At 43.3% G+C, this 14,408-nt stretch overlaps 1 protein-coding gene across 1 annotated transcript in view; it reads left to right on the top strand.

Moving 5' to 3' along the window:
• Window positions 1-4,591: 4,591 nt before the first annotated feature.
• Window positions 4,592-14,408, top strand: part of siah2l (seven in absentia homolog 2 (Drosophila)-like) — a 46,338-nt gene continuing 36,521 nt past the window's right edge. Inside the window, exon 1 of the mRNA XM_060936471.1 lies at window positions 4,592-5,177. Within this exon, the coding sequence (XP_060792454.1) occupies window positions 4,740-5,177 (438 nt within the window). The 5' untranslated portion in view covers window positions 4,592-4,739. The remainder of the gene's footprint in view (window positions 5,178-14,408) is intronic.

The following is a 14,408-nucleotide window of genomic DNA, read 5'->3' as shown; positions in this document are numbered from 1 at the left end:
TCTCCCCTTCTCAAAGAGCCCATAACCTTTACAGCACTTCAGTGATTGTTTTTGTCTGTGTGTATTGTATTGAGGCTTAGACATATGTGTCTTGGAACATACATGTGGGTTGTTTTTGGACTACATAATGTGGTCTTACTGTCTTCATGAGTCTTTATATCTTTACATTAGGTGGATACTTCTATGGAGCTGATGCTCTTAGGGGAGACTTTCTAGATAATTTCAGTTTGTGCCTTGGGATTGGGGTTGTTGTGTGTTTGTACAAAAGAACACAATTTTAATAAAGAAATGTTTAAAAAAAAAAAAAAAACAGCCCCAGAACTACCATGACAAATTAATCCATTACATATTGAAGAGCCTTAACTTCAAATGTTTCGAAAGAACGACTTTCAACTACATTTCTCAGCAAACGATTCCAAAGTCTTATGGTTGTAGGGATAAAAAGAATAAAAATAAACATCCTTACATACCGTCTTCCTGTAAATAACTTTACCATAAAAAACCAAATATCGTCAGGCAAAACAAACCTCACCCGGCAGCACTTATTTTATACCTATATGTTGATAATGGTAATATTTCTCAATCATCAGCTGTCAGGTTATAGCCCTATGAAAATCCATGACCTTGAGTTTGACATTTCAAGGTCAAAGATCATGGTGCCAAATGAAAGCCCATATGGCACTTCCTGTAAGCTGATAATGGTAAATATCTGTCTACCATCAAATGTTTTCAAGTTACAGCCCTCTGAAAATCCGTGACCTTGAGTTTGACCTCTTAAGGTCAAAGAATTGACCTTGACACCCCCCCGACATTTGACCCTCAACTGCTAAGAAAACTATGAGAGATACCCCGTAATGTAGCATATCAATGGAAGCAGAATTGAAAAATTTACATTTTGGAATTGGTTTGAAGTAAATATGTTGAATATAAAGGAAGCTATCGGGGAAAAAAAAAGATTTTGACCTTTTTTTGGTGACCTTGACCGGATGACCCTCAAAATGTTGGAGGTTCTATTTGAGACCAATGCCCATCTGTCCTGAAAGTTTCATGAAGATTGGTCCAGCTGTTTTACCGTAATGTTGCTAACAAAGAAGAAACAAAGAAACCCCACCAAAAACAATACATCGCCCCCTGGTGGTCTCTGTCCCGGGCGAGGTAAAAAAAAGGATTTAATTGACTAATTTATTGATGCTAGCATGAGTAATGACGTGTACTTTGAGATGTTGTTGATGTCAGTTTAGAAATTAACAGAAATATCACTGGTGCAATCAAAGTGTCACATGATCTGTCACATGACGTCTGTAGAAATCAACCTGTTCTGGAAGGACCCTGACTCTGCAACACTACGAAGCAAGCAACATGAGAACCAAGGAGCCTCCAAACAGCTCAGAGACAAAGTTGTGGAGAAGTATAGATCAGGGTTGGGTTATAAAAAATATCCCAAACTTTGAATATCCCACAGAGCTCCATTAAATCCATTATAGCAAAATGGAAAGAATATGTCACCACTACAAACCTGACAAGAGAAGGCCCCGCCCACCAAAACTCACAGACCGGGCAAGGAGGGCATTAATCAGAGATGCAGCAAAGACACCAAAGATAACGCTGAAGGAGCTGCAGAGATCCACAGTGGAGATGGGAGTATCTGTCCATAGGACCACTTTAAGCCGTACACTCCACAGAGTGGGCGGGGCTTTATGGAAGAGTGTCCAGAAAAAAGTCACTGCTTAAGAAAACACATTTGGAGTTTGCCCAACAGCATGTGGCAGACTCCCCAAACACATGGAAGAAGATTCTCTGGTCAAATGAGACTAAAATTGAACTTTTTGGCCATCATGGGAAACGCCATGTGTGGCACAAACCCAACACCCTGAGAACACCATTCCTACAGTGAAGCATGGTGGTGGCAGCATGTAAAGAGAAATGACATCCATCATTACTTTAAGACATGAAGTGACTTCCCTTACGAAAATTAACCATGGTTTTACTATGAAAACTAACCATGGTTTTACCATGGTTTATAGTTATTCATGGTTTTCATGTTTTTTTGGGTAACCATGAAAACCATGGTGCATTTTACCTCAATGTTCACTTAAATTTTTAGGTTCTAAGTAAATCTTAATGTATCTGGGCTGTTAATCGAGATCCTTCTCTACAGCATTGACTGTTGGACGAAAGCATGGTAATACTACAGTTAGTGCATCCTTTTAAAAACCATACTATCACTTTTTAAACTAATTTCGTAGTTACTATGACCTATTACACATACAACTATAATGCTACCACAGCTACTGCAATACTATGGATAAACCACAGTAATGCTATGGTTGGTTCATAGTACTTAGAATAACCATGAGATACCATGGTAGAATCATGGTTACTACATAAAAACCATGGTAAAACCATAGTAAACCATGGTAGATTTTCGTAAGGGATAGGCTTGACTTTGGCATATAAATATGTTTTTATTACATCTCAGAAAATTAAAGATATCTTTTAACATATCATTCATTAAAGATTACATGTTTTGTGACCTGATGGTAAAAAAAGAAATGGTTTTAGGTGAATTTTTAAAAATAAGTTCATGTCCCCATTTCAGTACCCATAAGCGTGGAATCACTCATATGGACCCTTTTCACGTGACGTCACGACAAACGCGGCCGCCATTTTGGACGTGTACTACCAGTAGTTTACCACAGCCAGCATTGAGGAACGGCAGCAAAGAAAGTGTTTATTTTCAGCAAGACTTCCATCATGCCACTATATTGTTGTGTACCTGGATGTAGTAACCATCAACAAACAAGGCAAGGGTTATCATTTTATCGGATCCCGGTAGATGCTGACCGACAGAGAAGATGGATAGCGGCACACCAACGCTTGTGTAGTGACCACTTTGTTGGAGGTAAGACGAATAAAATTAGCCAGAAAAGGCATTACATTGCTGTTAACATTCCATTCTAGTTTACTGCAATTATGATCTGGCAGCTATTTACACCGGATCCGGTGTAAATAGCTGCCGGAGCCAACGTCCGATCCATAGGCAACCATGCTTTGGTGACGTTAAATGGGGAGGCAGTGGAACAGGTAGCAATGTACAAATACCTTGGTGTTGTATTCGACTTTGAACTTAAATGGGGACCGCATGTTGAGTTTTTATGCTCAAGGATTAGCCAGAGGCTGCATTTTTTGAGAAGGCTGAGAGTTTTTGGCATTGACAAAGACATAATGATGGCATTTTACAGGGCCTCCATTGAGTCTATCATCAGATACGGCATCACAGTTTGGTTAGGGAACCTGTCTGTGAAATTGAAAGCCCAATTACAAACCCTTATTAAGAGAGTGGGGAAGATAATGGGCATGCCCCCTCCCACATCGCTTCAGGTTTTATTTGATGAGGCAGTGAGGAGGCAGGGACTGAAAATCGTAGAGGATGATGAACATATTTTGCATGGAGAATATGAACTCTTACCATCAGGAAGAAGATATAGGCTGCCAAACTGCAGGACAAATAGGTTTAAATTGTCAATGGTTCCTTGGTCTATTAAATTACTCAATAGTAGGTAGTGTGGGGGTGTTGGGTTAGGTTTTTTAGGCTTTGCCACCCGTGGTATTATCTCATCTCATTATCTCTAGCCGCTTTATCCTTCTACAGGGTCGCAGGCAAGCTGGAGCCTATCCCAGCTGACTACGGGCGAAAGGCGGGGTACACCCTGGACAAGTCGCCAGGTCATCACAGGGCTGACACATAGACACAGACAACCATTCACACTCACATTCACACCTACGCTCAATTTAGAGTCACCAGTTAACCTAACCTGCATGTCTTTGGACTGTGGGGGAAACCGGAGCACCCGGAGGAAACCCACGCGGACACGGGGAGAACATGCAAACTCCACACAGAAAGGCCCTCGCCGGCCACGGGGCTCGAACCCGGACCCTCTTGCTGTGAGGCGACAGTGCTAACCACTGTGTGTGTGTGTGTGTGTGTTAATATTTATTATGAATGCTGTTGTGTGGATGTTAAACGTTAAATGTATTTTGTGTTGTCCATTGTGTGTATAAGTCGATGTGAATTGCCAGACTTTGTGCCCAAGACAAATTTCTCTCTTGAAGAGACAATAAAGGCTCTTACTCTTACTCTCTAGCGCTGGCTCCGGCAGCTATTTACACTGGATAAATAGCTGCCAGATCATAATTACAGTAAACTAGGAAATACAGTTTTCTGTATCTCGCTCCTTTTTCTTTTATGTTTGTCGCCTTCCTCGCATTCAAACCGATTCGAGCCGAAGTCCACTACATGTCCAAAATGGCGGTCGCTGTTACGAAGGTCACGTGACTGAAAAGGGTCTATAGGGAGTAGTGAACGAGTGAGTGATTTCAGACACAGGCTTGTTTGTGTTATGTGTTTCTGGAGGAAAAAAAAAAGAATATCGATCGATAAATCATTATTGAATTTTTAAAAGGGCAAATATTGGAATCGGTCGGTCTCGTGCGTGGGCTGAAACGTAACCTGATGTGATTGGCTGAAAACACTTCCGTCCCACAGAAAGCGCGTCATATGACGTTGTGTGTCGCGCGCTCCAACCGCGGCGGCGGCCATGTTGTTTCGGCGGGGGTTCGGGGGGGAAACTTGTTGTCGGAAGAGAGAGAGACAGAGAGAGTCTGTGTCTGTTCCTGACGCTGCTGTGTTTATGTTAAACTCGCCGTTTTAACACCGTGTAGCTTTTAACCGCTTCACCATGAGCCGTCCGTCCTCAGCGGGTGGCGCGGCTGGAGGACTCGGAGCCGGTAAAGCGGGAGGAAACAAGCACGGAGGCTCGGGAGGCGGCGGTGGCGGTGCTGGAGGCGGCGGAGCAGCAGCAGCGGCGGCGGCGGCAGCAGCAGCAGCCGCCGGTGTGTCGGGCTCAGTGGCCGGCTCGGTCCCTGCGGTGGCCGCCGTGGCCCTGCCACACTCCGCTCTCCCCGGCCAGTCAGCCGAGCTCCAGGTGCTCTTTGAGTGTCCCGTGTGCTTCGACTACGTGCTGCCGCCGATCCTGCAGTGCCAGGCCGGACACCTGGTGTGCAACCAGTGCCGACAGAAGCTGAGCTGCTGCCCGACCTGCCGCGGGCCGCTCACCCCGAGCATCCGCAACCTGGCCATGGAGAAGGTCGCGTCCACGCTGCCGTTCCCTTGTAAGGTAAGAAAACTTTCCCGAACACCAGAGCAGGTAAACACATCCTCCTCAGAGTCTCACACAGCTCTCCACTTCCTACATCCGTGTTCTACAAAAGTAATGGCACCCATCTTTCCTCTCCCAGCAGACAGGTGAGAAGGTTCTACAGGTGTCTCCATCTCAGGCAGAACTGGGCCGAGTCTGAGGACTTTGTGCTCATATAGTGTTTGTGAATGGAGAAAGAGTGTGCTAGTCCCAATATACAACAATAATGGAGATGTACAGAGCTGCAGAGGAATAAAACTGATGAGCCACACCATGAAGGGTTTTGGAGGCGAGACTGAGAAGAACAGCAGTACGGGTTTAGGGGTTGTTTTACGATCAGGGTCGTACCCTGATCGTAAAACAACGTACTGTATTTTTGGTGAATGTATGGCGATATATGTCATATTTAGCAAAATTACTCGTGTCATTTAGAAAAAGTGCTTTTTTGATCACAGGTAGATTCAGATTCAGAATATTTATTGTCATTGTCACAGAGAGAACAACGAAATTTCGTTTGGAGCATCCATACAGCAGAGTTGATAAAGTGCAAACCCATAAATAAATAAATAAATAAATACCCCCCTAAGTAACCCAGTGCAGTGTTGGGCACGTTACTTTCAAAAAGTAATTAGTTATAGTTACTAGTTACTTTTCCCAAAAAGTAACTGAGTTAGTAACGGAGTTACTTTGTCATAAAAGTAACTAATTACCAGGGAAAGTAATTATTCCGTTACATTTTGTTCCCCCTCAAAAAAAAAATCAAATTCAATTAGTGTAATCATAATAAAAGTGAATGTTAAATGTGTTTAATGACTGAAATGGACACTTAACAGAACCAATTAGTAATGTTATCTACACTATATTAATATTCGTGGGACAATGTGAGAAGACATCTATCAAATGTAATATATTTTTGTAGTTATTAAAATTGTTACTAATTACTGGCCACTGACGAGGACAAACGCTTTGTTCCTCGACATAATGTGCATTGCACGTAAACACTCTTGCTTTTTTTTTCAAGTAATGAAAAGTCCTGGCTGTATTTCCAGTGTGAAAGCGCAGTGCTGGGCTGACCGCTCGCCATCGCTGTGTCTTTCGATTGAAAGAGCGCGCAGTAGTGCAGTAGGCGTGGCCTACCACGTATGTTGTCCAAATCTACTCTGATTGGCTTACTGTGCCGTTGTCTCGTGTCTCCCCGCCCCACACTAAAGCAGAGTAAAGAAAGGCTGAACGAGCAGCGTGCCAGATGAGAACAGCTTTAATAAAGTAAGGCATAGTATTTTATTGTAAGTAACGGGAACGGCGTTATAACGATGTAAAAAGTAATTAGTTAGATTACTCGTTACTAAAAAAAGTAACGCCGTTAGTAACGCCGTTTATTTCTAACGCCGTTATTCCCATCACTGGCCCAGTGTAAGCATTTGACCCAGTATTACATTAGTACAACAAAAAGCAGCATAGCAAATAGCAGCATGAGTTCAAGTCATCAATCAGTGCATTTACGTGCACATCCAAATCGAGCTACTGTCGGTAATCGAGCTAAGGGTCCCAGCAGGGGTGCCAGAGAAATCCAATCTTACATGCACACAAGGAAATCGAGCTATTGTGTGAGGTACGTTGTGCACCCGAGCCACAGGTGGCGCTACACGCCCCATCGTGTTGGTACACTTCCGGTTGTCGTCATGAAGAAGAGCTATTCAAGAGTGTAAACAAAGTTATCAGTTCCGTGTCCTCCGTTGCGCGTTTTTCTCCCGTCCATGAACTTTAATATATTCAACTCCTTAAGCTGAATGAGCATGAACTCTGTCTCCTCATTGCTCCAGAAGTGCACGTTTCTGCTCGCCATTTTCTCTTCTTCGTTTGTTCCTCCTGACCTCTTCTGCTGCTCGCTACTACTACTGTTGTCATGCCGACCGAGGCTGTCGTGTTTCCCGCTTGTGGTCTCGTCACTCGTCACTTCCGGAAGGGGCAGTGCTGAAGTAAGTAGCTCGATAGGGTTTACATGCACTAAGTAGCTCGGCTACAATCACATAATCTAGGTCGTGTAGCTCGATTACGAGAAATCCAGTTCGGTTCGATTTCAGCCGAGCTAAGGTTTTTCCATGGCATTTAGAACTTCGATTTCAGTCGAGCAACGGCAGAAATTCGATTTTCTCTATGTGCATGTAAACGCACTGAATGTTGATAAAGTGCAGAGCAGGGACATTCAGACAGATACCGGAGTATTATGACGTTGTATAAACAGTGCAAAAACCAGATCAGTGCCATTATAATGTTATAACGTTATTGTCTGGAGGGGAGAGAGAGTAGTGACAACTGCAGCAATGCAAACTAGTTCAATGATATTAATTGGTGGTTGTGGATGTGGCAGAGTTCAGTAGCCTCAGCTTGTGGATACAGGCTATTGGCCAGTCTGGATGTTCTGGCCTGTATGGACCTGTATCTTCTCCCTGAGAGCAGCAGGTGGAAGAGGTGATGAGCAGGGTGGTGCTGATCCCGCAGGATGTTGCGCACTCTTCTCAGACAGCGAGTGGAGTAGATGGTGCTGATCTCTGGGAGAGTCGTTCCAATGATTCTCCCGGCAGCTTTCACCACCCGCTGAAGTGCCCGCTGGTCGGCCTTAGTGCAGCTGGAGAACCACACTAGAAATCCATGTGTCCGCACACTACTGATGGCACAGTTGTAAAAGTTCACCATCAGAGGTCTGGGGATATTAGCGCTCCTCAGCTTCCTCAGGTAATAGAGCCGCTGTTGTGCTTTTCCCACGGCTGTGGAAATGTGAGTGCCCCAGGACAGGTCCTCAGTCAGGACAGGTCCCCAGGTAGCTCCAAAATCATTCTTTATACCATAAAACAAATATTTGGTTCCATATCATTGGAAACATAGTTAAGTTTTAATGTTGAATTAGGGCTGTGCGATATGGGGGGAAAAATGAATATCACGATACATTTTCTCCATTTCAGGATATACGATATATATCTCGATATATTTAAATCTCCTCTAAAGGACCCCATGAAATCTAACTTTTACTGTTTTCACTACAATCCCTGCAGATTAAATAACATTCTTGGTTAACTTTACAGGTGGTTTTCAACAACACATTTTAAATTTTCATGTTAGTGATTAATCACAATTGAATTGAAATAAGACTATTTTTATTCAACAAAGATGTGGCAGGCCGGCACGGTGGTGTAGTGGTTAGCGCTGTCGCCTCACAGCAAGAAGGTCCTGGGTTCGAGCCCCGGGGCCGGCGAGGGCCTTTCTGTGTGGAGTTTGCATGTTCTCCCCGTGTCCGCGTGGGTTTCCTCCGGGTGCTCCGGTTTCCCCCACAGTCCAAAGACATGCAGGTTAGGTTAACTGGTGACTCTAAATTGAGCGTAGGTGTGAATGTGAGTGTGAATGGTTGTCTGTGTCTATGTGTCAGCCCTGTGATGACCTGGCGACTTGTCCAGGGTGTACCCCGCCTTTCGCCCGTAGTCAGCTGGGATAGGCTCCAGCTTGCCTGCGACCCTGTAGAAGGATAAAGCGGCTAGAGATAATGAGATGAGAATGAAAGATGTGGCACAAACTGCAAAAACAATCTTGAAAATTGCAACAAAGGGGCAAAACAATACAGAGCTGCTCAGAGCTCAAACCAATAAAGTGCAGCTCAACACTGAGAGACATTTAGCCTAAATAAGAAAAGTGCTCATTCATTAAATTATTTTAAAAAATAGATCTCCAAGCTATTAACCTGACTACTGAGAACCACTGGAACATTCACAATAGAGAGAGAGATTGAGGGAGAGAAGAGAGAGGTCTGCAAAACATCATTTTTCTCTTTGCACACTTTTGAACTGAGTGTTTTCTGGCTCTGCCTCTCGGATGCGTATAATTCCAGCTGCTGCCTTCTCTGTAAAATGTCTGCGACCAGGCAACTCGTATTTGGGATCGAGTGTGTTTAGTAATTTTTGGAAGCCTGGTTTTTCCACTATACTAACTGGGATCATGTCTTCGGCAATGAAGTTAGTGATTGCATCCGTTATAGCTCTCTATCTCTGACTCGTTTTCTCATATGGGGCGGCTTTGGAGAATGAGGCCGCTATGGTCATTTGTTTAGCTTGTGGGGGGGTTTAGCTCGTGGGCAAGTAGTTCGGAGTTTAAGAGACTCTTCATACTGTACCGGGTGAGTTTCAGGTGATGGGACATATTTGTAGTGCTGCTGCCTTTCGTGATGACAGGTTTTTTTTTTTTTTTTTTGCACACTTTACAAATTGGCATTTGCTGTTCCACGTCCTCCTCGCGATACCCAAAAAATGCCGGATGACTGACCCCTTACTCGTTCTTTCAGGAACCAATTTGTCTGCTTCCATTTTTAATTTGTCGCTGAAATTGACAGAGCTTACACGGTAGCCTGTGCAGCACCAGCGATTGCACGAACTGAGTCAGCGCTGTAAACCGAAACTAGAAAATCTTCCCGCCGGCAGTGTTGCCAGATACTGCTGACGTTTTCCAGCCCAAAATATGTTCAAAACCTGCCAAAACGCACTTGAAACCGCCCAATCTGGCAACACAACCGAAACTAGAAAATCGTCCCGTAAGTTCCTTTCAGCACCGAGATGTCGCCCAGGATTGGTTGGCGAGTGCGTGATGTTATTGTTTTTTTTACCCTGAGGCAGCCTCTCACGTTACTGCCTGAGGGACAGGGAGAAAACCACCGGGAAAAGTCAGAAGGTGACCATAAAATACTCAATAGTTATGATATAATAATTTTATGTATCGCACACAGAATTTTCGGCGATATATCGAGTATATTCGATATATCGCACAGCCCTGTGTTGAATGTCAGTAAGTTTTCAGACTATTTTGGTCAAATTAGTATGTAATTGTGTAAAAAAAAAAAAAAAAAGTCCTCTCCGAGACAGCTAATTTTTCAATATAAAATAACATATCTAAAATGATTATTTTCATCCTAAAATGTGGTCAAGATATTGGGACATAAATATTAGAGACAACTAACACAAAGCTTACAGCCTTATATTTAAAAGCACTATGGAAGTAGTGGATTCTGAATTGTCAAAAAAAAAAATGTCCTCTCCGAGAATCACTTCATTTGTTTCTCCCAGCCCTGCTTAAAGCTACACTTAATTTACTTAGGAAAAAAATCCTAAATAGTTCATGAACATGCTATAACATTCGGTGAATGTTATGGACTACTAACAGTTTCTTAACTGTTGGAATTTTATTTCTATCAGCTATTTTTTTGACGAGGAGTCTTTGATAACATTTTTGCTACTTTTTCTTTATCTTATAGCAGATTACACAAAACTACCATACACACACGTCAAAATTTACCTGAAATCTGTTCTTTAACTCGTCCTTCACTTAAAAACTGGTACAAGAACCAGTTTGAATCAATTTGAAATTTGGACCCCTGTGACACAAACTTTGTACCCTGATTGTAGAACAACCCTTATGCCAAGGAAGAGCACGTCGGATGCAATTTTTGCTTTAAGAATGTTAATAGAGAAGGCTAGAGAAGCTACATTGTGTGTCTGTAGACCTGGAGATAGTTATGGTATTGTATGAGAAGTTTATCAGAGAACAGTGAAACAGCAGTGAGGTGTGCAGTTGGAACGACTGAACGGTTCAAGGTGAAGGTGGGACTCCATCAAGGATCTGCTTTGAGCCCTTTTTTGTTTGCCATCGTGATGGATAGCTTGACGGACGAAGTGATGCAAGAGTCACCATGGAACATGTTTGCGGATGATATTGTGATATGTAGTGAAAGTTGGGTTTGGAGAGAACAAAGAGGAATGAAGGTGAGCAGGAGCAAAACAGAATACATGTGCATCAATGAGAATGGGGATGAGAGTGGAGTGAAGATGCAAGGAGTAGACGTAAAGAAAGTTGATGAATTCAAGTACCTGGGGTCGACTGTGCAGGAAAATAGGGGCTGCGATAGTGAGGTGAGAAAGAGAGTGCAGGCAGGGTGGAGAAGGATTTCGGGAGTCGTTTGTGATCGGAAAGTCCCAGCAAAAGTGAAAGGTAAGATGTATAAGACAGTAGTGAGACCAGCTGTGATGTATGGATTGGAGACCGTACCCTTAACGAAGAGACAGGAGGCAAAGTTGGAGGTGGTGGAGTTGAGGATGTTAAGGTTTGCGATGGGAGGTTGGACAGGATAAGGAACGAGCACATCAGAGGGACAGCACATGTGGAGAGCTTGGGAATGAAGCTAAGAGAGATGAGACTGAGATGGTACGGGCACATCCTGAGAAGAGATGCAGAGCATGTTGAGAATGGAGCTGCCAGGCAAACGAAAACGAGGAAGGCTAAAGAGGAGATACATGGATGTGGTGAAAGAGGCAGGTATGGTCGAGAAGGATGCGGAAGACAGGAAGCAACGGAGACGAAAGATCCGCTGTGATAACCCCTAATCGGGAGCAGCCAAAAGAAGATTCATCACACACTTGTGAAATTCCTCTCTGCATTTAACCCATCTGAAGCAGTGAACACACACGAGGAGTTGGGCCCTCACTCAAGGGCACCTCAGCCCAAGGCCGTCCCGTATTAACCTAACTTCCCCGCATGTCTTTGGACGAAACCAGAGCACACCCATGCAGACACAGAGAGAACATGCAGACTCCACACAGAAAGGCCCTCGCCAGGTACTAGGCTCGAACCAGAACCTTCTTGCTGTGAGGCAACCGTGCTAACCACTTGCACCACTCTGCCGCCCCCAAGATAAACAGGATCACCAGGGCCACCCTAAAATCAGTCTTGTAGTTCATGTGACACTTTTTTTTTTTTTACACTTTAGGTTTTAAAGTGCATATCCCGGGGAAATTCAGGAGCAAGATCAATGTAATTCTCCTATTTTATATTAAACTTTGGTCAAATATCTGTAACATTCTGCATTCTCTGCAATTTTTTTTACCTTGCGCAATACCAGAAAAATTCAGTTGAAATCAAGCCATTTGAGGTGAATTGGTCCGCCTCTGAAAAAACTCGGCATTTGGATTTCCCGGGAAACACTGATCTTCGTGACGTCGCGTGCGGGACGCCTCCTTCTGAATCCTACGTCAGCGCTGGTTTGTTTATGAGAAAACAACCTGGTGGTTTTCTGCAAATTTCTTCAACGTTATCGCGTAATTATTAAAATGGTTAACAGATGTATCGTAGGAGGGTGTAGCAACACCAATCTTGATGGGATTAGTACTCATCGTTTCCCAAAAGACCGGACAATGAGAGAGAAATGGGAGCGCTTGGTCTACACAGGCTGTGCACTGAAACCGTGCAAAGCTCTCGCAGCCTGCTGGCGCTTCCGCAGGTGACGTCACGAATCTGGCTCCAGACTCGCTTGGGATTTTTCCAGACGTGTTTTATTTTATTTTTTTCTGCTGTAGACAAGATGGCCTTGTGCAAAATTACCCTTCTGGATGAGTGTGTAAAGGGACATGCTTTCATATAAAAAAAAAAACTAAACATGAAATTGGTCCAGAATATGCACTTTAAGATCTAGAAAGATCAGTCGTCCATTTCTTCCATACAGAGACGCTGTCAAGGAACGTGGCGATGGACGACACGCATGGAAGGGCGCTGTAACTGAGAGGCTGGAATGGTGGAAGTGCACTTATTCAAGTTCAAAGTGTTTTATTGTCATGCACAGTAAGGACATGTCTTGCACAATGAAATTTTTTTTCTTGCACAATTCATGTCTTGCACAATTTTTTTCTTTATAAATAAATAGGCGGAAGAAATAATATAAAATACAGGCATAGTAGTGCAAATAAAAGCCCCCCCCAAAAAAAAAAAAAGTATAGTGCAAAATAGGCAGTATAATACAAAATAATGCAACGGCGTATGCAAAAAGAGAGATGGTTACAGGAAGGAAGACGACATGAGGAGAGAGCTTGGAAAGGAAAGAACGCAAAGTGAATCAATGAACCGTCTCACGGATTGACTTTCATCAGGAACTTTGACGTCTATATTTATAGCCATTCATACGTGACTGTTTACTACATCTCTCTTGTAATTTGCATTTACCCGTATGGGGTCATGTGTGTGTATAATATAGGTCTGAGTGGAGTGATTCGAAGGCTGCGATGGAGTCAGGTGCGGGTCGAATGAGGTGTTTAGACATGAAGAATTGCATCGTAACCAGGGCTTTGAACCGGTTCAAGGAACGAAAACCGGGAGCTTTTTCTATTTCACATGGAACAGAAACGAAACCAGAAACTTTATTTTTTATGTTCCGGAACAGAAACGCTTATTAAAAATAATGGTAACCGGTTAATACCGGTTTTTATTTCGTTCCTCAAAGTTTCCGTAGCCTACAAATAAAGTCATTCTTCTCCTGCGCAAGTTTCTATGACCCGCTGGGGTTCACTTCCTGTGTGACGTTCGCTGACTGAATGGAGAGAGCGGGAGGGTGGACTGCTATCACGTCTCCACATCTTAAATAAGAGGTAAATATTGCAGTCTATCGTTATTCGAAAACGTCAATTTCAAACACGATATCAATATATTTGTCCACGTTAATGAGAGGCTCGCGAACATTAAATGACGTTAACCTCTGTTAGCCTATCAATGCATAGGGCCTGACTAGCCTTTGGTAACACACTAAACGAATTCTCTTTCATTTTTGGCACTTTTTCTGTTTGTGTAGATGGGAAGACATACTGAGAATCCAAATCGCCAACATTTGAAATAATAATTGTTTTGAATTATTTCTTGTCTTATTTAATGAAGGTTGTAATAGAATTAGCCTACATTTGGCTTAAGCTGGATGAGACAGAGACATAATTTTATAGCCATCTGTTAAACAGCTGACAGGGAACGTAATTAACCGTTCCGGGAACGAAATTTTTTTGTTCTAACCGGTTCGGGAACGTCTATTTAATGGTGGAACCCAAAACCGGAAACATTAAAATTCCGTTTCTGTTCGGAACGAACCAATAGGAAAAAAATTCTGGTTCAAAGCCCTGATCGTAACTGGTCTGTGTTTTAAAAGCATATCAAAACAGTAAATGTCTGAACAGAGTCAGAAGAACGTGGATGGGGGGGGAGATCCTTAAAACCAAGTTTAAAGACTCTCGAGACTCTGATCAATGATGCATCAGGGTTTTTCTAGAAAAATTTAGTATGAGGGCGCTCACCATGGCGAGGGAGCGAAGCGGGGGGAGATGGTGCCGGTTGTCCCCCCCCGCCATGCAAAGCCTTTGAAAA

Source organism: Neoarius graeffei, chromosome 12, assembly GCF_027579695.1.
Source record: "Neoarius graeffei isolate fNeoGra1 chromosome 12, fNeoGra1.pri, whole genome shotgun sequence".
Classification (NCBI taxonomy): Eukaryota; Metazoa; Chordata; class Actinopteri; order Siluriformes; family Ariidae; genus Neoarius; species Neoarius graeffei.
This window is presented reverse-complemented; position numbering and strand designations above follow the sequence as displayed.